Source organism: Cyprinus carpio, chromosome A7 (genome assembly GCF_018340385.1).
Source record: "Cyprinus carpio isolate SPL01 chromosome A7, ASM1834038v1, whole genome shotgun sequence".
NCBI lineage: Eukaryota > Metazoa > Chordata > Actinopteri > Cypriniformes > Cyprinidae > Cyprinus > Cyprinus carpio.
In genome coordinates, this window is record NC_056578.1 from 7,934,855 (window position 1) to 7,959,698 (window position 24,844).

Here is a 24,844-nt window from a genome sequence, read left to right on the forward strand (position 1 = left end):
ATTAAAACGCCTTAAATATGGATTTGTGTCTTACAAACACACAGACATGAAGAAATAGAGACTTGAAGGATTGATGGATTGGAGTTGTGACCTGAGGGTTTCAGCCAATTTTCATTTCAAAAATCAGTGAGGATATTTCACAATATTTATGTTTTCACTCCATTTTTGATCAAATAAATGCAGCATGGGTCAGTATAAGAGATTTCTTTCAAAAAATCTTACTGGTTCCAAAAATCTTATACTTTGACATATAGGTAAGAAAATAATATTTGAATTTGAATTTTATGGTGAACTATTCCTTTAAGGTTTTCAGTAGGTGAATTACTGAAGGATTTGCTTTGTAATCCTTTTGAAGTGCTCAGAAAGGCCAGTTATAAAAGCCTCAGAATTGAACGGAAAAGGAAAATGGAATTCCTCTTTCAAAGCTGTTACTTGGTTATTAAATTATAATAATATCGAGATTAAAAATGAGTTTAAAATTATGGCAGTTTTTTGTGTTTTACAGAGGGGCCGGCAAGATGAAGACGCTGATGGCTGTCATGTAATGATCTACTGTGGCAATTTCACTTTTGAAGTTTACAGGGCTCAGAGTTTTTTTATTTTTATTTTTTCTGACTGCTGAATATTAAATTTCAATGAACGCACCACGTTTAGTTTAGCTTTTCAGTTTGATCTGTCAACACTGCCTTATCTGTCTGTTGTTAAAGCACAGGCCAGTTTTTCTTTGCCCGGAAGGCTTGTTTAATAAAGTAGAGGTCAGCAGAACTTCTCATGCAGGTATCTGCAGTGCAAGAGCTTATTAAACTAGGGCAGAACAGCACTGCAGAGAAAGCAGAGGGGGATAAACTGGCACAAATCTAAACACTGTTGCAGAACACACTATACTCATGAATATTATTGACTGTAGTTGTAATTTATTGATTTAATTTCCATATCTATCTATCTATCTATCTATCTATCTATCTATCTATCTATCTATCTATCTATCTATGAATTTTGCCCATAAGAACACCTCCCCCCACCCACCCCCGACCTTCTCCTGTGATCATCACTCATTGCTTGACCCTCACTTCATCTGTAGAGGGAAATTGGTTTTTACTCCATCATAAATCATCAAAAGCGTGTTACTGTACTGGAACTCTGGAAAATTAACGTTTTCACTATGTTTGTGTTTCATCATCTTTATATAAGAAGGGAACCATTACTCCGGTGAATGTGTCGTGGTAAAAAATGCATGAGTCCACCAAGAGCTGTTTGTGTCCGAAACCGTGAGCTTTAATGTACCTCACCACTGGCCTGGTAAAGGAACATGTGCATAAAGCTTAAAACATTAACTTTGGGATTTAGGATCCAATTCAGACTAACTTGCATGGAACAGTGTGTGATGATAAATGATTTTGGAGCACTGTGATATGATGGGTCACTGTATGACAGTGGCATTCTTTGCGACCGTGACCCCAATAGAAATCTATTCATGGAATTCATCTTCAGATTGTTCTCCAGGCACAGATTAATCAGGAAAAGCCCTATGGAAATAACACTAAAATTATATGACACCCTTGATGTTCTATAGGATCCTGTCGTGATTTAATTCACTTATCCACTTTATTTTTGACATTAGATCGTGCGATGCTTCTGGTGTCATGCACTTTCAGTTAGGCCTATTTTACACACAAAACAGCCTGCTATGCTGCTTGAGACTGCTAACTGATATTTGTTACCATATTATTTTAACTCATACATAAACACACTGGTTCATAAAGCAAACGGTTTTAACGTTTCCTGCACTTTGTTATTCTTTTAGTTATTTACATAGCTGCTAATGAAGTGGAAGTCTCGCAGAAAATAGCAAACTTCCGTGTTACGAAATTAAAGTGGATAGACTAGTTCTAAAAACTGGATAATGTGATGTGACAGAACTGATTAGGAACTCCAGGACCATTAGACCATATTGTGCAATATATACATTTAATTGATAATGAATTTCACATAATTAAATATAGGCAGGGGCCTCCAAACTCGATCCTGGAGGGCCGGTGTCCTGCAGAGTTTAGCTCCAACTTGCCTCAACACACATGTCTGGAAGTGTCTAGTATGTTCAAGACCTTAATTAGCTGGTTCAGGTGAGATTAATTAGGGTTGGAGTTGAACTCTACAGAGCACCGGCCCTCCAGGAACGAGTTTGGAGACCCCTGATATAGGCTATTAAAATAATGGCAAACATTGTATCATATAAACAAATATTTAGCATATGCTTGACTACTGGACAGAAGCATTGCCCAGGAAAAAAGAAAATCCCATACAGCCATATATATATGGGCAAAATACATTTTAAATATAGAACGTATGTTGTAAACAGTGATGCTCAATTAAATATGTTTTTGAAAGTGAAAATATATTTAGTTTATTTCAAAATTTATTTCAGAGGCAAGAATACATTTCTAATCTTACCGTACATTCTTCACATGTGAAATGTGAATGTATTTTCTTGGATTGAAATATACGGAGGCCAGATATATTCTTTTAAAATATATATTTAAATTTTACAAATATATTTTAAAAAATATACCAAAATTGCCAAGAATATATGAATAGAAAATATATTTACGTTAGGCTTGTAATTTAAACAAAACAAATACATGAAATATTAAAATGGATATATTTTATTTGCAATAATAATAATAATAATAATGTTCTTAGTTTAGAAGAATTTACAATTATTTCTAAGACAGTTTTGAATTATGAGTTTGAAACTAATACACAAAGGAGCTTCAGAGAAAACAAATTTGAGTTTTGACTCGAAACCTCACATGCAGGCTAGTGCGTGCATTCTACACTGTATTCTCGTGCAGATCTCAGGACAGCCAGGGATGTCTGTGCTCATGACCAAAACAAAGCAACAATGCCAGACTGGATTCCAGCCCGGGATGAAGTTCTTGGAGGGCAGAAATGCGCCGAATTTGCTGCGTGGATCCTGCATTCATTAATTCAGTGAAGTCTCGCGGTGTTCACACACAACCTCTCAGACATCTCGCGTTTGTCAGACCGCTACGAATCTGCCACACGCACGAGCAGAAACGCAGCAGAATCCCATCCGGCACTGCTCGATCGCCATCACATCTTCACATGCGGGGCTGAACTGAGTTTGCGCGCTCGAGACACCCGGAGAGGATCGCGTGCGGCGTTATTTTCGAATTGTGCGTCATTTCTGCATTTCTGCGTTTCCACCCAGGCAACATGGCAACACCCGCCGCTGTAAACCCATCGGGTGAGTAGCGACATTACCCTTTCACTTTTAAATACAGTGGATATGGTGTTTAAACGGAAACCGAACATCGGCTTTTGACGCAATATTGTGTTTTGGCGATAACAAAAGAAACCGCGACGCTTTAAACGCACGCAGGCACGCAAGCCCCCCCTCCCCCCTACGCAAGGAACAACGGCGACATTTCGGATTTAAAACGCTACATTATATCATCTCGTATATCGCTAACATAACATTCATTCTTTCGTGACTATAGAACGGTGACGTCAGAACGAAATGTATCACATTTGGCTTTGTTCTTCCGCGGCTGTTTGTTTGCTGATGCAAATTAGATGCTGAATACATTTGCCACAAGCTAGTACGTGCTTTGATTTCCTTGATACGCGACTGTTGGATCTGATACGTCGCTTATGGGACTGTAATGGTGATGTGAGGATATTTTGTTATGAGCTTGAGTATATAGCACACATACGCGCTTTACTTCCTCTGCCTGTTGATTCCATTGCGAAAATGGATGTGGAATAGTCAAGTTTATTATCATATGTGCAGATCGTATTTTAAAGTACAATGCGAATGATGCTTCTGTGACACGCAGCATTTATGATTATGTACAAATAGCAGCATAATAAGTAGCAGGAATGAGACAAAACGGTAAAGTGACAGTGCCAGATGTAAACAAAAGCACGAGATGGTTGGTGGAAGACTGTCATGAGCTCGTGCAGAGAGCTTTTCAATGTAAGTTTACATGAACGTGTGAAGGTTTTAGTCACTGAATAGAGAAAGGCAGTAGGATTGTTGCTGTTCTAGGTTTTAATGCTGTTCTGCCTCCAGAGACAGGATTCTGTGGGCATCTGTGGTCTGTTTTAGTCATCACAGAATGTTCTGGTGTTTAGATATTTATCAACTCTGAATAACAACCAAAAAGGTGGTAGAATGGAATTGAAATAATAGTTAAATTAGCAGAGATGCACAGATATAGAAAAGTTTTGAAGTCAAAGTCATGCTTACATCAGGCATCAAACAACTTTAACTCTGTAAAGCCCAAAATATTAAATAAATTAGTTTTGTTCTGACAATTTTTTTTTTTTTTAAATGGAACCGTTTATTTAATGCACAGTTTATTTATTTAATGCATCAGTTTTATTCAGAGGCCCAAACTGAGCAAAATATGCAATCTTTCTGCAGTTGTTGTAATTTATATTGTCAAAAAGTAAGATTAAGATTCTGATAGCTTGTAATGTAAACCAATGAGATCTTTATAGAAAACAGACTGTGTGCATAACTCTGTATCTCCCAGTAATTTGACTTAGTAAAATGATATTTAAATGCTTCTATTTAATGATCAAAGCTCTGTAATTTCAGAACATATAATGCAATGCAATACAATGATAATTGAGAGACATATATAACATATAAACCTTCCTCAAAAGCCTGATGGATCATATTTCCTTCTCTCATTTCTAAAAAGTAATGTATTGGTAATCAAGTAAACCTATGTTGCTTGAGTCCAGTAAGTGTTCATCTTGAAACTTTCTAAAAATAGAAAAGTTAATCTTATGTTTATTTTATAAAGATCAGTAAACGTTCCACAGCAAGAAGACACTTGTACTAAAAGGCCATTTACTTGCTGAAAAAGGAAAGGCATGTAGTAGATTGTGTGCAACAGGTGTTTGGCAAAGTTTTAATCATTATGCCTTAGAAATTCATGCATCAGCTATTTTTACCTACAGTAAAGCACAATACTATCTGCTTCTAGAACTGGCCTGATAAAACTGATACTATGTTTAAAAAAAAAAAAACATACATCTGATGCATTTTATGCAACAGAGTTCACTCAAACTTGGTTAGTGATTGTTCAGAGGATACATGTCACAGAAACCTACTGCTGCTCAGTTTATTCAGTCACTTGCTAAAGTAATTTACGCTCCATGACTCCATTGCTGCCATGAACACTCTTTTTTCCCCCAGCGGGCAATTCCTTCCTCAGCACCTCATTGTAAATGCAAATGAGTCGAAATGAATAAAGAATGTGAGCGTTATTAGCACCTGGTTGACACACTGAGCTGCCAAGCACGCTTTAAAATGCACAAGAGCATTCTGGGGTGGAGTCACATGACTGTAGTTGAACTGAAGGGCACTTTGTTTTAAAGTCAGCTTGCTTTTATTTCACTTGCTTAACAAATCTATAGGCCATCTGTACTTTTCCCGTTATGCCCACAATGCTTAACAAAAGGCCCCGGTTGCAGCGCGGCTGTGATAAGAATGTGTTTCGTACAAATATCAGGCATTTGTGAATGGGGATTACAGGCACAGCAACAGTTCGGACTGTTTGCCGACCTCTTGTGTTTGTGAAGGAAGCCTTTCTGTTGAAAGGAGTAATGGATAACATCCAGGACTGACCAGAAGTATAGTATTGCTAAGAAGGAATTGTGTGCATATGGCATATGGTGTCTGCTGCATGAGCTAGCAAATCGTGTAGATTGACTTTATTTATGTATTTTCATTTCTGCATGGGCTTTGAGTAAGTCTGAGATTGATGTATGATGATATATACTGTGTGACAATATAAGTGTGTGAAATTTGCTTTACTGTTTGTACCATATTCAACTGTTACGTTTCACAATTGTGCGTTTATTGACTATAACATTTTAAAGTCAGAACTACCTGTTTTATAACACAGTTTCACTTTTTTTGAGTCTTATGTTATGTTTTTGACCCATGTGTTTGTCTCACAATGTGAAGCTATTCATTTGCTATTAATAATCTGGACTTTTGTTTTAAATGCACGGAATTGTAAACTAAAACTATTCAAATTTTTGCTAATTGAAAAATGCTAAAATAAAGAAAATATGTATATTAGATGAAAAAATTAAAAGAAAAGTAGAAATATTGCATTGGCAAGCTGAAGTACTAAATTAAAATAAAAAATATTTCAACTTGTAAAAATTATGACTTATCAAAATGACTTAATCTAAAATTAAAATCGAAGCTGAAAATAATAATGAAAAATAAAAGTTAAATCAGAACATTAATAAATAGTATATAAGCAGTAATACTAAAGTAACACTGATACACATGCATGTGGACATGGTCCATAACATTGCAGTTTGTCTCAGCAAATCCATACATTTTTATTTTGTTTCCTGAAGGGATTTTGGACCTTATGAATAGACATACAAACTAAGAGCTTTGATTGAGAGTTCTGTTAAATAATTAGATGCACATTTAAATCAGTATAATTAAGTGGGTTGTTTTATGTAAATGACCCTCTGCTGTAATAGAGCAACATTTCCCTGCACTTTTACTTGCATTTTTATGTGCTTCAGCTGTCAGTATAGTTTTTAACTGCTCTATTCTTCAAAAACAGTGTCTTTGTTTAGCTGTGAAAAAACAATCTGTGCTGAAATGTTTATTGCTCATGTTTCCTTTTCATTATGTGTCTAATCACCCTAATTTAACACTAATTTACCTGAAATCAGAAAGTTGCATTCAGAACGAGTTGTTGGTTAGTTTCAGTAAATACTCTTTTTGGTCTGCAAATGAAAGTTTTGAGTTCTGAAAGTTACAATATGTTTTCTTAGTTTGTTGAACTCTCTGAGAATTAAAATTTTCATTGTGTGGCCCATTTAATTCTGTTGTGCATACTAAGTCAATCCTTACCTGAAACATTTGCATTTGCATTACTGAAGCATTCTTTCGATTTTTCTGTTGACCATCATGTCTGAAATATCCAGAACATTTGGCAGCGTGAACTTTCTTTGGCTGCGTAACAATAGAGTAGAACAGAAGAGTCATTGTTCACATGTGCGTGCTATCAGAAAAAGGATGTTAATTCAATAGTTTCAAGTTTCTTCCTTTAAACGTGCTAGTTTCTGAACCGTTCCCACTCTGATGCACTCAATTGAGAAACTCTTTTCTGCATGGAAATGTGCCATGTGTCGCTTCGGCCTCATCGGCACCCTGAGATTATACTGCTTCAGTCACACTGAATTGCTCCTTTCACTCTCTTTTAAGTGCTGGTGGAGAGAATATAGGAACTAAATGCGTCAGTGCTAAACGGGTAATTTTCCATTCTTTGTTTTTGGACGTCCTTGTATTTGGAATGGCCCGATTCCATCTTATTCTGTTGCAGCTTCTATTTTTATAGGGTTTTAGCAATTATAAAAAAGGTTTGGTAGTCCATTCTTAAGTAGCTAGTCAGTTTCTCAAATGCATTTCTATGGTTCACTCATGCTAAAATAATGCACAGGGCTACAAAACCTCAGTGAATTCTTTTATGTGATTTGCAATGAACCAATTTATTTATTTATTTATTTAATTTTTTTTGTGGAATGGTTGGAGAGAGTAAGGCTCCAGAATGTTACAAAAATTTACAATCAAAAGCCAAACTTTTGATCAGTAGTCTGTATACATTATTTCAGTAACCCTGCATTCTATAATCAGCCATTGAAACACCAAAATCGACTGAGCCTCTGCCGCATACCCACAATCCTTTGCTGAATCTCAAGTCCTGATAATACAGCTCTAAATCATTCCTCCAAAGACTCAATTTATCTAAGTTTATCCGCCACAGGTCCAAGACAGCGTGGTGTTCTGGGAAGGTTTTCTTTACACTTTGATTGAAGAATTTGCCTCGATGGAGTTCATTTCTCACACAGAACACATAATAAGATGTGCTGTCCACATTTATAAAGAGCTCAGACATTACATGGGACCCTGTGGGACAGGGCCCGGTACCAAGTAATGTGTAGATGTTTTGTTTTGGGGTGGATCTAAAAGGAAAACGGGCCTCTGGTCATTAGAATGATCTGGAGGAGAGAAAAGAGAGAGAGAGAGAGAGGAGCGTGTGAGCTGTTGAGTCGTGATTTAAAATGAGAGACAGCAGCGTCCTATCTGTCTGCCAGCCTTCACTCCATCCCATGAGACAGATTAATGAGTTTGACCTAAAGGGCTTTCTGACAGAGAACGACAGCGGATGAGGGAGCTTTAGAATGTTCTGCAGAGCAGTAATGCGTCTGAAGTGGAGATATTTTGAAGAATGTTCACTCACCAGCTCTAAAAAACATTGTAACTCCGTACAGCCTGACATATGTAAGTAAGTAAGTATGTTGAGTGTCATATTTTATGGCTCAAATAGTATGATATAGTGAGAATTTGGAGCTCATATTTAAAGGGGTCATATGATGTGTATTTGGTGTAACAGAATATGTTGACATGCTTTAATATTCAAAAAACACATTATTTTTAAAATACTGTACATTATTGTAGGTCCTCTATGCCCCTTCTCTCTCAAACGTGTCGTTTTCTACAAAGTCCCTTTCTTCTGACAAGCGCAGTCTGCTCTGAATCGCCAACTGAACCAGTGCATTGTGATTGGGTGAACACCGCAAGCACTCGTCAGAAATGTAACGCCCCTTTCTATAATTGCACGCTTCATCTTTCAAAATAAATGTAAAGACAGTTAATAATGTCCTTAGTTTTATCATCAGTTCAAGCCCAAAAGGGGAACAGAGTCACGTGACAGACACAGTGATGAAGCTTGTATGTGTTTGCAGAACACAAGCCACGGACGGTTAAGACAGCTGTGTGACTGTTTGTCTCTCTCTCTCTCTCTCTCTCTCTCTCACACTCACACACATACACACACGATGCGTAAAACTCCGCATTTGAACAGTCAATAGCAAATACTTAAACTAACAACAAAACATACTTACAGAAGCTCATTCAGAAGCGTCAGATTGTTGTAGCAAAGTCAGAATTACCTCCTGTCCTAGGTTCACGAAACAGTCATCCATAAAATGCATTGCTGTTCTGTTGTAAGTAATCTTAAAGATTCCTAAATGCATCTACTTTCGGAAGGCCACATAAAGTGCTTTTGCTTTTACCTAGATACACACACATCTCCCTGACATGGCTGCTTCAACATTTACTGCGGTTATTGAAACCACACCTTCTTTCTTCGCGTGAACATTTGGGCCGCATTGCGCAAATATTTCCACATTGTGACGTAGACATGTGGGGCGTGTTTGAACGAGCCATTTTAGGGGGACGTGGCAGAGTCTTAACTTTGATAAAGAATATCTCTTTGGATTTGAGACTTTAGTCTTTGCAACTTCACAGATCTTCTTTATTCACCAAGAGCTTGTAACACTCCAAAGAGAAAGAAAAAATTGAAATTGCATCATATGACCACTTTAAAACCTCAACTTTATTCAGAGGCACAAACTAAACAAAAATTTACAGTTGGGGGCAGTTGTTGATAATAGGGTCAAAAAGATAAAATTTCTGATAGCTTGTAATGTAAATCAGTGAGATCTTCATAACAGTATACCAGAATAGTTATGTAAAATTATATTAATATATCCCTTAATAATATGTCTTAGTAACATGGTATTTAAATGTTTAGATTTATGATCAAAGCTCTGCAATTTCAAAATATATAATGCAATGCAATACAGTAGTGATTAAGAGATGAACAAATAAACCTTCCTCAAGCCTGATGATCATATTTGATACTTGCATTTTAACATGATTTTTCTGAAAATGGTAATAATAACCTGCTTCAGTCCAGTAAGTGTTCATGAAATATTACTTAGGATAAACACTGTTCTTATATTTAAAGATTTCACAGCAAAAAAAAATGTAGCTGAAAAAAGTATGAGTCAGATGACATAAGGCACAGAGCAGATTGTGAACAACAAAAGCATTTCTCTTTTTTTGTGTAGTTTAACTTGGAGTACTAAAATAACTAGAACTAATAAATGACAATAAATAAAAATATATGCAAACAGAGTTACTAAAACTTTACCTTGAAGTGAAACAGAAAATATAAAAATACAATTTAAAATATTAATCAAAACTGTAATTGTATTTCAGTTATACGAATATAACTCTCTGGTTTGCGTAATCATAAAAGTTAACTTTTAGCAGTCTTAAGGGGCCCATATTATGCCATTTTTAAGGTTACTAGTATTGTTTTGAGAGTCTTTGAGATGTCAGTTGACATTTGATTATGTTCCTGTCCTCATTGTATCATTATTAGTTAACCCTCCTCACCTGTGCTTCCCTCATTTAGTCACCTTTATAAGGTCTTTTCTTTGTCTGGTATTTTATGTTTTACCTCTTGTGGAATACCCTGTCGTCATCATCATCTGTGGGTCTATATTAAATATTTGAAATGTTTATCTTCATCGTTGTGTGCCTTCTCTTTACCAGAGTCGTGACAGCTACATTGCACACTGCATAGAGGCAATATTGTAAATGGCATAATGGGGCACTTTATTTTGGAATTTCCTTTCATGGATTCAGGTTTCTCTTGTACCTTCATATGAACTGAGGTTTGAAATATAAGGTGTAAGATTGTAAACCTCATAAATGAATAAAGAAAACTCAGCGAAAGGGTCTGCTGCGCTCCGGAATACGGGAGAAGTGGAAGGCAGGCTTTATCCAATATTAATATGATTCTGCGATCATCAGGCTGAACATGTCAGAGTGTGTTCATTTTCTCAGCCAGCTGCTGTTGTCGATGTAAGTCTGAGCTGGTGTGTGTGTGTGTGTGTGTGTGTGTGTGTGTGTGTTACATATACTGGTGCTGTGTGTAATTAGTGAAGTGTTTTTATAGTTTATTTGTGTCTTGCTTTTGTGCACAAATAAAATGTTTTTAGCTCAGAAAAGAAACACCATTAATATTTATGAAACAACAGTGATAATAATAATAAAACAAGTATATTAGAATGATTTCTGAAGGATCATGTGACACTGAGGACTGGAGTAATGATGCTGAAAATTCAGCTTTGATCACAGGAATAAATTACATTTTAAAATATATTCAAATAGAGTACAGTTATTTGAAATTGTAATAATATTTCACAATAATACTGTTTTTACTGTATTTTTGATCAAATAAATGCAGCCTTTGTTTGCATGAGATACTTCATTCATAAACATTAAAGGGGTCATATGATGTTGCTAAAAAGAACATTATTTTATGTATTTGGTGTAATGAAATGTTTATGTGGTTTAATGTTCAAAAAACACATTTTCCACATACTGTACATTATTGTTTCTCCTCTATGCCCCGCCTTCTGAAACATGTCATTTTTTACAAAGCTCATCGGTCTGAAAAGCGAGACTCTGATTGGTCAGCTATCCAGTGCATTGTGATTGGACGAATGCCTCAGACATGTGATGGAAATGTTGCACCCTTACCATACTGTGTCCCAGTCAGAACACCGGCGCAACAAGACAATAACAATAAAACCCAAAACAAGTCATTTGTTGCATCCAGTGGGTACATAATTACAGATTATAATGACTTATACTGTCTTTTTACCTGTTGTGTTGCATCACGCTGCGTAATTCACTCGATGGTGAATTTCATAAAGCAAATCCATGTTTGACATGATTGTGTATTCACCATTTATTTGAAATGAATTAATGTTTGTGATTTTATATGTGGGATAAAAGTCATCTAGCGTTGATACACCAGCTGTATGATCATGACGTCAGTGTTTCTGTGGTTGTTAGTGAAGAAAGATGTTTGGCTCTTTCAGAAATGGGCACGGATCTGCCGGGACCAGTAGCCATGCCAGGCGCTGTGGTGGGTGCGGGTCAGGTCAGGATGGGGGGCGCCATGCCAGGGCGAGGAGGCAAGCGGAGATCAGCAGGGTGAGTTATTATGCTAAACAGCATGTTATTGTCATAATTATAGATGCTCTGTTCAATATTACACGTTACAGTTCAAAATGGTGTCTTACAAATAAAAAAATATAAAGTCAGAATTACCCATTTTCATCTGTGTTGTTTAGCTTCTTAGGTGGAATTGGGCACAACTGCACAGGTTTTGGCCCTTTTTGGTCTTTCTTTAATAGCCCATTAATTAGGGTGGCCTTATGCGCTGTTCATACGGGACATGTCCTGGGCAGGATTTTAATATTGCCTAAAACATCCAAAGCAGCTTTATGGTGGACTTATTGGTTTTGTATATAATCAACCAATCGTGGGGCTCCACGTGAGAACGTGAGATCTACAGGGAATGATCAAAGCGATGCAAATATGCGCACGTGTTTGTTCGTTCATTTGTTGCTGCGCACGATCAAAAGAAGACACCAAAGTGCACAGCGACGCTTCAAGTCAAACGAACGAACAAAAACGCAAGAGCGGTTCGAAAGCATAAGGAGCTGTCTGCTCTGCTCTCTATAGCTCTCCTGAATGTCACGCAACGATTGACCTGCAGAGTGTAAACAGCCAAAACCTGGATATTTTAGGCAATATTAAAATCCTGGCCAGAACGTGTCCCGTATGAACGGCGCATATGGCCACCCTACCATTAATCAAAAAAAATTCAGAAATTGCCTTTAAAGAATGAAACTACTTTATATACATGCATATTTTTTTCTTTTCTATGTTTATAATTTATTTCTACATAATTTCTTATTGCGTCACATGTGTAATTTATACATGTCTGTTAGTCTGTTGAAGGTTATGAGATGCATACAGCAGGAAACATCCTGAATCAGGAGTGTTTGTAGTTGAATGGGGTTTTATTATTTTTTTGTAAATCTATAGTTTTTTTGTCGAAAAGGTGTTCAGTGTTAATCACTAAAAACTATTTTATTTATTGATGCACAATTCTGGTGGATGTCGAAAAGGTGTTCGGTGTTAATCACTAAAAACTATTTTATTTATTTATGTATATTTATGTTTGTTTTTGTGATTTTTTTTTATATATATATATTATATATTTATGTATGTATGTATGTATGTGTGTGTGTGTGTGTGTGTGGTGTGTGTGTGTGTGTGTGTGTGTGTGTGTGTGTGTGTGTGGTGTGTGTGTTTTTAATATTATGTATATTTATGTGTGTATGTGTGTGTATATATATTTGTATTTTTTCCCCTCTCATTACTTTATTTTAATATTATGTATATTTATGTAATGCAGCCTTGATGAGCAGAAGACTTCTTTAAAAAACATTACAAATCATACTGATCCCAAACTTTTTAACAGCAATATATATATAAACATTACAAATCATACTGATATATATATATATATATATATATATATAAGTATTATCTCACAAAAATATAAACAACATGCTCATTTCAATTGAAACATGGCATATTATCTTTTACAGTCGTGTTCTCATAATTTTTATGTAGCTTTCTTATGCTATATGACAGATTTATTCTGCACATGTTGCCCTCAATGGTACTTTCCTTTTTAAAGTGATTCAAGCTACTCAAAACCATCATGGCCGTATATATATATGATACTATATACTAATATATGTTTCAAAGGCTTTTATATTATATATATCAGTATGTGCAGTGTTGGCCCTTCTTTTTATATATATGGGCATTGCTCTAAATCAATATCCTGACTATATATAAAATTCTAAGTATGGCCTGACCAGTGATCTCAAAAAAATAATTAAGAAGTGCCAAAGTTTTTGCCTAATAAGCCTCAATTTAAATTGAATACTCCTACTGTGGAAACACTCCGTTTCATAATCTTCTTTCTAAAGTGCTGCTTTTTTGTTCCGTGCACATAAATATATTTTCCACGAACACTGTAATATTCTGCTTTCTATGCTTTGTTTTTTCCAGGTTGTGTTTTATGATTGGTTTCTGTTATCTGTATTTTTTTTTTTTTTTTTGATTGGCTTTTCTGTTTACAATGTTGTAGTTTGTTGATTAGCTTCTCTGTTCTCTGTTATGATTTATATAAAGCAGTTTTTCTGTTGCATAAGCTGCCCATGTATTAAAGTCTTAAAAATTCTTCTTATTAATATATATATTATACTATAATGGATATCTACCAAAAAAACAGCTCTGCTTATATACAAATTTAAAACCAGTTGTGAGCAAGTCTATTTGTTTTCTTGTTTCAGGATGGACTTTGATGACGAGGACGGAGAGGGACCCAGCAAATTTTCAAGGCAAACTTTTTCCATTGTTTGCATGCTTTTCAAACTATCAAATCAGACCATGCACCATGTCCTTTCTTTTATATTTTCTATTGTTTGACCGTGTCTTTCAGCTGTGCCACAGCATTTGTGCCATTTCAAGACATCGCACATGTTTTGTTGGTCTCAACTTATGGTTTCCTTTCAGTTCATATGCTTTTAAAGGAGCTGTATCCATAGATACACTGCTGTAGCGTTGGAATGGAGACACTGACCCCTGCTGGAGAGACAGGACACACTCCAACAGTTCCTCTCCGCTTGGAGCGATTGCTCACTAAAAAAAAAGAAATTGCTGTTGTTAATTAAACGTCATCATGTTGTTCAAAACCTATATACTGCTTCTTTACATGCAACACAGAATGATGCACTGAAAATGTGCTGATGTGATTTAGTTTTGAAACAATTTTCACCCAGAAATTGCTGGTAGATTTAATAAATAATTACAAAGAAATGGCAAGTAATACATTAAATTAAACATGAAATTGAAAACTTGAACGACTGAAATAGTATTTTCCTGTCAAGTGTACTTCAATAATCTTACAGCTCCAAAAGAGTCATTTTACACAATGATAGTTTATAGTATCATGTACACAATGATAGTTTATGCTCCGAAGATAAAGCACTGCTTTCTTCTAAACAGTCCAGAACAATGCACTATATTTGTAGGACTTTGTGACTGAAATGTATGTCGTCAGTGACCAAAAGCTTTAAAATATCATCAAATCTCATGAAAAATAAACAACAGCATATGGGCTTGGAACAACATGTGGGTGATTAAACGATGACATCATTTTCATTTGTTAATAAACATTTATACGAGTGGCTTTTTATGTCTGTTGTCTAAAATGTACAAGACAAGCAGGCAAATGTGGCATAATTACAAAGATATTTTTTTTTAACTCTCTGTTTTGATATTTTATAATATAATGCAATGTAAATGTTTGTATATAATGAGCTATTAAAGTAATCTAAACCTAAACCCATAAAAAATAAATAAGTTGTGCCAATTTGCAAAGGCAACATATCTCATTTTCACATATCTGTTTAATTTTTTGAGCCATCAAATTAACTTCATAAATTAAAAAAAATTAATCATAACTATATAGGCATAAAAATAACTACTAAAGGTGACGAAACACATACTATTAAAACATAAATTATATTAATTTATTATAAAGCTGGTTAACAATAACAATAATAATATCTCAGTGATGCTACAGTAAAACCCAACTAAAGTGTCCAAATATTTGTTGGAGGCACTTTTTTTTGATGCCCAAAGTGAGTTTATATCCTGGGATACAGACACCTCAGATTGTTTAGTTTGTCTTTTTTTTGTTGTTTTTCAATATCTTGTGCTCTGTCCATTATTATATTACCATATTCACACACTATCTGTAATCCAAACCATGCAGCATAATAAACGCGGCTCATGATCACTTCATTTGAGCTGCAGTCATAAGACCTAAAAGTGATGTAACTGACATTGTCAGGCTCATTTTTCTTATTTTGATCTCTTCTCTCTCCCGTCAGGTATGACTATGATGATCAGACTCCCGGTGATAAGGAGCGTTATGCCAGGTAGGGCTGTCTTGGGGAGGTTCCCTCAGGATAGCTAGAAATCAGGCCCCTGTCGCCGTCAGGACCGACCTCATTCTCTCCCTGGCCTCACACGAGACTCTGTCTAGATCTAATCTTAAATGGGTATTTAATTATCCTCCGCTGACGCTCTCATCTGAAATTGTCACGTTGCTTTGAACCATTGCGCTTCGTGGACTAATACAGCGGCCTGGCCTCCGAAGATTTATCGTTTTGCATTTTCTGCTTAAAAGATTGGTACTCATCTATCAGCGTTTATCACCGGAGTCTCAGCTAAATCACTGAAATGAAGTAATAAAGTCCTAAATTATCATCCTCTCTGAAGAAGAAGGGTTGCAGTATATCAGTCCAAGGATGAACTTTTTTCCAAGTTGGAAAAAAAAGCCTGAGCCAAATAAACTTATTTCTATATAATGAAAGTCCTGAATGCCTCCTTTACAGTAATTCACAATTATGTATTTATCAATCAAGGTCAACATCGAATACGTATATGTACAGTTTGTGAGGGCAGACATAGGTAGGTGTCAGTTATTGAAATTTCATAATTGCAATTATACAAGTGAAAGAAGGATCTCATAAATATGCACACACACAAAAAAAAGTTTTTATTTTTACACTGTGTAAAGTAAAAACCAGATAGATAGATATATATATATATATATATATATATATATATATATATATATATATATATATATATATATATATATATACTTTTTTTTTATTAAGAATAATTGTTGTAATTTATTGCTATGGCAATAAGTGTCGTTTTTTTTGTATTTTTATATATTTTTATATTTTATTATAAAAATCATAGTTTTTAATAATAATTACTGTTTATTGTTTTTCACTGTAGTATTTTTATTGATATAACTAATACATTTATTATACTAAATTATAGTACTAACATATGTTCTAACGATAGTCTAACTAATATATATATATATATATATCATTTTATTTGACTGTATATCTTTTATTTTATTATAATACTAATATTACATATATTAAAACAATAATAACTTAATTAAAAATTATTATATTATGCATTATATCATAACATACAATAAATTATTATTATTATTATTATATAATTTAACAAAACACAGTTTTAAAGTTGTGATATTTTTAATGGTAATTATCCTCTACCTGTGGTACTGTAGACTCTCATTACATGCTAATGATAATGCGATATTGTTCGTCTCTCCATCCAGAGAGAACCACAGTGAGATTGAGCGTCGCCGGCGTAATAAGATGACCCAGTACATCACAGAGCTGTCGGACATGGTGCCCACCTGCAGCGCACTAGCCAGGAAACCAGACAAACTCACCATCCTGCGCATGGCCGTCTCACACATGAAGTCCATGAGGGGAACAGGGAACACATCCACTGACGGCGCTTACAAACCCTCCTTCCTGACCGAACAGGTGAGAGATCACTCGCCTGAAACATTCAACAAAAAAAATGGCCTTAAAGTCATACATTGGCATTTATTCACCCTATAAACTCATACTTGATACACACATTTCGGAGGCCTCTAAATGATCAACAGGATCAGAACTTGAAAAACCTGTTGTACACAATCTACTACATCCCTTCTGTTTTCTTATTGATATTTCATACATTTTAGTAAGTAAAAGATAAATTATTTTCGGCCATATAAAAATCAACAGCTGCACCAAATTGCATATTTTTGCTCATTTATGAATACAATTTAGGTGTTTTTCCTCCTCAAATATGAGCTCAATATTCTATATGAGCCATAAAATTCTGATGCATTAAATATGATACTCAACAAAAACACATGCAAACTTTTTGTATAATTAGATTTTTTCAGGCTATTATTTCTTATGTCAGGCTTTACGGGATAAATATTACTATAAAATACCCCAAATATACTATATTTTTATGCTTTATGTACAACATACCATACCCAAAAATATGCAAAATGTGTAAAAAAACAAAACTAAACTAAACATTCTAAATGTCTTTTGAAAGTCCTTTAAGCATCATTTGAAACTGTCCGTTTGCTGTCACAGGAACTGAAACACTTGATACTGGAGGCAGCTGATGGCTTCCTGTTTGTGGTGGCGGCCGAGACGGGTCGCGTCATCTACGTGTCAGATTCTGTCACTCCCGTTCTGAACCATCCGCAGTCCGAGTGGTTTGGCAGCACGCTCTATGAGCAGGTCCATCCGGATGACGTGGACAAACTGAGGGAACAGCTGAGCACATCTGAGAACTCAATGACAGGTGAGAGACAGACACTCAGTACTGACGGATCACTGGGGAACAGCCAATTATTGGGCTTCCCTCGCTTCACAATCGTAGCGCAACATGTCCACAGCACAAGTTCTTACCGCTGGGCGATGGATGTGATAAATGTCAGGCTTAGCTTTAGTCACGGAGTCAGACTCTGCAGTTTGGAAGAGCTTATCCAACGCATTTCCATTTCAGTCTGGTTGCATTTCTGGCAATTCATATTTTTGGTGCTTACAACGTGTCATATTGGGGCTTGAACTTGCAATGTTAATTGAATTCAAATAAAAAGGACATTATATTATGTATAATATGTTATTATATGATGATTTATTGAATTAAAAGCGGAATGACATTATAATGGCTTGTTTCGATCTCATGACAGAGGTCAGACTTTGACTTGGCCCTCTCAGACATGGAAACTCACTCTATTAATGTTAAATATCATTGTCATGTTGCATCACCCTTCATCTTTTTTGGGAATTTGATCACAGACAGATGTTTTGACATTCTTTGGCCAGTTTTACTGGCAGAATTCCGTGGTTCTGTGGAAATGGTTGCTATGTGAGGTACATATTCCCTCTCTGTTAAACTCCACGTTCCAGTGAGCTTTTGGTGTTGGCATGCTCTGATTTGTTGACATAAAGCTTTGTTTGTCCTCCAGAAACTTTAATTTTATTTGTACATTGTTCATGCAATATTCTGATGATGATTAATTAACTTTGACAGAGGGCAGCTTTTTTTGGAGAGCACTTATAGCACCAATAAAAAGAGTAAAGATGAAAAATAGTTGACTAATTAAAATGGACTGATTTTATTAGAGTGACCATTTTAGATTCAGTATAGCACTGTGGATGATTGCTGCTATTAGATGAAGATTAGATCGCATTTTTGGGGCTGATGCATACGTTTCAGATAGTTTTCCTATAGATTCAACCACACAAGGAGTTGTATAATACCAGGAGAAAGCTATCCATCAGCATTCACATTCATCTTAAAGGAATCGTTCACCCAAAAATGAAAATTTGTAGAATATTTACTCAAGATGTAGATGAGTTTATTTCTTCATCAGAACAGATTTGGAGAAATGTAGCATTATGTCACTTGCTCACCAATGGATCCTCTGCAGTGAATGGGTGCCATCAGAATGAGAGGCCAAACAGCTGATAAAAACATCACAATAATCCACAGATTAACCTCTTGAAGTGAAAATATACATGTTTGCAAAAAACAAATTCCATAAATAATCCACACCACTCCAGTCAATCAATTGTGTTGTGAAGCGAAAATATGTGTGTTTTTTGGGAAGTAATATGTTGTTTGTTTGTTTTAACTTTTAAATGTTTATTGTGTTTTAAATTTGAGTCATTAATATTTGGTAATGTATCATAAATTGAAATATTTGGATGTAATGTTTTCTCTCACATCAAATTCCACCAACATATTTGTTTAGAGCTGTTTTGGACACTTTTTGTTTGTAAACAATGCTTGACTTTTTCACTGGAGTAAACAATATTATGGATAGACGCTTGTTTGAAGTTAGAAACATCTTGATGAATTTGTTTTTTGCAAACATGTAGCTTTTCACTTCAAGAGGTTAATCTGTGGATTATTGTGATGTTTTTATCAGCTCTCATTCTGACGGCACCCATTCACTGCAGAGGATCCATTGGTGAGCAAGTGATGCAAATCTGTTCTGATGAAGAAACAAACTCATCTACATCTTGGATGGCATGAGAAAGTGTGCATTTCTAGCAAATTTTCATTTTTGGGTGAACTATTCTTTTAATTGTAATTGAAGATTGCAAATGTATTGTGTTTCTTATGTGACTCTTTTTGCTGTTTAATGATTCTAGTGCTGTCACAGAGGCTGCTTTGATTTCTCCAGACACCTTTTTCAATGATATCTGTCAGATAGATCAGCATTTTATGCAAATATCCCGAAATTGCTTGCAGCACCTTTAATGCAAGGTATTTTTAAATTGTCTTTGCATATTATAGGGAGTTCAACGGCTTCACCACTGTGCAATATAAATGCATGCTTACTGAATCATGCATGTGTCCTCAACTGCTCTAAATTACTTAAACTTGCTCACAGTAAGTGTTTCACTTTGTGTGGTTCTCCACTAGAAGGCGCTAGACACATACAGCAAACACAGCCTCTTTTCATCCTTTGTGCACAACCGCAACGTTTTTGAGTAAACCACAGGATGAATTACTCTCCTCAGATAAAGAAAAAAACAATCCTGTGGGCAATCTTTCCATCTCATCCTCATTGAAATGCAGCTGAATATTATTTAAGGAGTCGTGTAATTTTGAATGCATTCCTTCCGAAATGCATTGGCAAGGTTATTGTAGTTTTGCCTTTTTTGGTTTTTATTTTTAATACTATTTTTAAGTTAGTTAAATGGCTTTGTCAATTTCAATTATATCAAGGAAACATTTGTTTTTATTTTATTTTATCAATTCAAAAACCAAACCAAAGTGACTTTTTTTTTTCTTTTTTTAAAAAGTGACTTGCATTGCATTCAAGTTGTGAATAAGTTCACTCATTCCCTGATTGAATATTAAATATTATTATTCAATTATATTATATTATTCATTATACTTATTTTATTTATTGTTATATATTTTCATTTAGACCATGGTCTGTCTGAATATTTGATTCTGATTGGCTGGCAGGTATGCATTAAAACTGTTTAGTTACAAATCAGTTTAATCACCATTCAATATTAATATGCTGATTTCATTGACGTGATTTCACACACACACACACACCAACACACACACACACACACACACACACGTACAATCACATCACTCGCTGAGAGAGAGATCACGGTGCACAGACACAGAAACATAGATGTACAGAAACTTCTTGTCAATGCTGCCCTGTGACTTTTATTAATAAAATAGCTTAGATACTTGATCACTGCATTTAATGCACTGGTAGCCGTGCATTATCACTTACATATAATTTATATAAATTCAATTTTAAAAATGTTTCTGAATTTTAAAAATACTTTTGAAAAGCATAATAAATGAGTTGAATATTTGTTGAGCTCAAATAATGAGTCAAAATTATTTTACATTTTTTAATTGTATGTGTGTATTTGTATGTCACAAAGTACACGAGTCCAATCAAGTTAAGTTCATTGAATTATGGGACACAGTTTTCTCCTAGAGTGTGCTTTGTTGTGTAGTTCATGCATGCAGACATTTGCATGCCATTTGCGAACTGTATGCATAATATACTGCAGAAAATGTTTCTTTCAAACCTAGTTTTAAATTAAAATAGTTTTTAGTTTTAGTATATGATAATTCCCCTGAAACACTGACCCTGAAGCATGCAATGACTGTATAATTTAATTATAGCGATAGCAGGAATGATCCAGTGTGGTCTCTCACAGCCCTTTTGTCATTCTTGTCTGACCTCCTTTTATTAAAAAGTTTCAGTGAGCCATATGAAAATGTCCACCCACATAATAAAACATCTTTACAGTCGGACAAGGTGCGAGCAGGGCATTGTCACAGTTCATTATGTCAACCGCTCATGATATGATGATTATTTTGAGAGGACCAGTCGTTGATGTGGCTTGGACCACATTTAAATGAGACGCGGGGTCAAAGTGCCTGCTGTTTTCTGCCACAGTAATATGAGCAGTGTCAGGACTCATGGAGTTCACTTTATATGCAAAGAGGCACATGTGTTCATCTTGGCATGATTCATTTGAGTAATTGTTTTCAGCGCGTCTAGCTTCCAGTGGTTTGGCCGTGACATGAAACACACCAATCTGTTTGACTGTAATATGAAAATGATCATGGTCCTGGTGCATATTTAGTGGAGTCCAGAAATGTAAGACCAAGTCTGGGGTTTCATTGATTTTCTTTCATTTAAACTTGTTTAAATGTTAATGTTTATGAAAGAAGTCTATAATGCTCACAAAGGCTGCATTTATTTGATCAAAGTATAAAAACACTCATCTTACTGAATATGTATGTTTTTTTAGTTTAAAGTAACTGTTCAATCATTGCATGTAAACTCAACCAGAGGTCCCCAGGTAAAAAAATAAAAAAGTATATTTTTTAATAATAAATAATTGCTTGTGAAAAAAAAAATAAGAAGAAGGGTAAAATATTAAATGCCATTGTGTATAAACTGATTAATCCACTATTTTGTAGAGCCAGATCTATTACTATTAATTACAGGAAGGAAATTGACTTTAGAAAGATGGCAGTATCATTATTTCATTTTTACACCGAGATTAGTGGGTCTGTTAGTAAAATCTGTTGACTTTAGCAATCTTTGTTGCATTATGTGCCAAAAGCGACAGTTCAAAAATGGGAAAAGGCACTTCTTGTGTTTATTTTCCCAAAGTTTTCATGCCTGGACCTCAATAAGTATTAAAAATCTTAATATCCTCTTTTTTTAAAAAACTTTCCTTTTAGCATCTTAATTTTTAAGGCCCTGTATGGTTCATTTCCAGAGATACAGGGATTTCAGTGTTGGACACATTTGTAATGGTCAAAAACCAAATATGGGTCACTTTGCATACAGCTAATACTTGTTTTTTTTTTAAAGAGGAATGTCGGAATAACGAACAATGTTGGAACTCTAAAAGTTTTTTTAATTTTTGGATTCTTTGATGAATAGAGTTCAAAAGAACAGCATTTATTTGAAATGGAAATCTCGTGTAACATTACAAATGACTTTCCTGTCACTTTTAATCAAATGAATGAGTCCTTGCTGAATAAAAGTATCATTGCTTTTAAAAAAGTCAAACTTTTGAACGGTAGAGTAAATTGTAATGACAAAATTGTGCCAAATTGAAGCGTTTTCACTGGGGATCTCAGATCCAACTTTACATCATATAAAAATTCTCCAGAAAAGGGCTGTAAGGAATTTCCTTTACAAACAAAGAAACTCACAAGTTTAGAAAGAATTCCGTCCTTGCAGAAGGTCCAGATAAAATATTGAGGTTAAAATATGCCGCTCTTGATGAGGTTTTGATAACCTCATATGTTTTAGTGATAAAGCGATCAAATGAAGCGGCCAAGGGAGATATTTTCCATGTCTCCTCAAACTCTCCTCCGCTAATGTGTTCTCTGTGCTGGAATGTTAAGGGTTGGCTCTGCATACATAATTGATAAAGAGTGATTTGGGCTGCTTCGTGTGTGTGTGTGTGTGTGCACGCATGTGTGTTTCCCTGAAGTGGGAAATGATGGCTGGAGACACCATCTAGCACACCATCTATCAGAACACACAACATCACACACCTGTGTAAAACTACACGATATGATCTTGTCTCCTATACATAATCACATATATGGAAACACTTTTCTTGAAGCTTGCATTTGTAGAGAGTGACGTGACATTCAGCCAAGTATGGTGACCCATACTCAGAATTAGTGCTCTGCATTTAACCCATCCGAAGTGCACACACACAGAGCAGTGAACACACACACACTGTGAACACACACCCGGAGCAGTGGGCAGCCATTTTTATGCTGCGGCGCCCGGGGAGCAGTTGGGGGTTCGATGCCTTGCTCAAGGGCACCTAAGTCGTGGTATTGAAGGTGGAGAGAGAACTGTACATGCACTCCCCCCCACCCACAATTCCTGCCGGCCCGAGACTCGAACTCACAACCCTTCGATTGGGAGTCCGACTCTCTAACCATTAGGCCACGACTCCCCCATGATATGATCTTGTCTCCTATACATAATCACATATATGGAAACACTTTTCTTGAAGCTTGCATTGCATTTCATGTTTTGAAATCGCATAAAAATATAATTATCCAATAATGGTTATGCTTTTAAAGAGTGTTATGAATTGTTAAATGTATAATATATTATAAATAACATGAGACATTAGATTGAATGTTGATCTTAATGCATTATACTATTTAAAGCTGTAACTATGAATAGGAAAGTATTGTAATGCATGATAGCTCTGGTTACCATGTTTCACTGGTGCATAAATCTAATCCTAATGTGTATTATAAAGCATAATGAATGGCCTACAGTGGGCATTTCTGCAATTTAGAGCCATTTTTACATAACATTAGTTATGCACATAATGCCACGAGTCTCACATTCTGTTGAACTATCAGATTTTTCAATGCAATTCATCTTCATGGTGACAAAATGAAATATTTTCTCATCAATTATTAAAGCGTGCATTGTGACATGCAAAGAATGCACAAATTAGTTTTTGTTGCCCGTAGCCTACATATCTAAACTTGTTTACAAGTTTTGTGAGCTACGAGCTGTAGCATGAAATGATCTTAGGACAATGAGCTCAGATAAATGAGAATGCTGGTGATTTGAATAATAATATATGTCTTATTGTTTGTAAAGCATGGTGCAAGCGTTTGCCAACATGGGGGTGATTCCAGAGGAATGCAAGTCTTTATTAAATGAATATCTGCTTTGGATGAAAGTTTCTGCTCAATGCATCAAAGTAAGAGGTGAACATGCGTAACCAGATACATTTTGCCTTAAGGTTATAGATTCAAGCGACATCCCGACCTGAAATTCTCTGTAGAAATTAAACATGAAGTGCCTTAATGGGACTTAAACTCTGTAGTTGATGATTAAACTGATCCATTTTTCCAGTGTTTAATTTTGTAAACATACTTCACTGATAAAGATAACGTTCTCATTACAAGCCTTTTTTTTCATATTCATTATATTTGGTGATTTCTCTGGCAACACTGTCTTTTTGTCCTTCCATCTATAACGGTCTTGTCGAC

At 35.3% G+C, this 24,844-nt stretch overlaps 1 protein-coding gene across 4 annotated transcripts in view; it reads left to right on the forward strand.

The window, feature by feature from the left end:
• The first annotated feature begins 2,861 nt into the window (after positions 1-2,861).
• LOC109063496 (aryl hydrocarbon receptor nuclear translocator 2) overlaps positions 2,862-24,844 on the forward strand; it is a 72,348-nt gene continuing 50,365 nt past the window's right edge. The window contains exons 1-6 of one of the 4 annotated variants that reach the window (XM_042759473.1): positions 2,862-3,268; positions 11,818-11,932; positions 14,158-14,205; positions 15,763-15,810; positions 17,043-17,256; positions 17,869-18,082. In XM_042759473.1, the coding sequence (XP_042615407.1) occupies positions 3,238-3,268; positions 11,818-11,932; positions 14,158-14,205; positions 15,763-15,810; positions 17,043-17,256; positions 17,869-18,082 (670 nt within the window). In that variant the 5' untranslated portion in view covers positions 2,862-3,237. The remainder of the gene's footprint in view (positions 3,269-11,817; positions 11,933-14,157; positions 14,206-15,762; positions 15,811-17,042; positions 17,257-17,868; positions 18,083-24,844) is intronic. The other 3 variants (XM_042759474.1, XM_042759475.1, XM_042759476.1) reach the window with 3 other exon arrangements.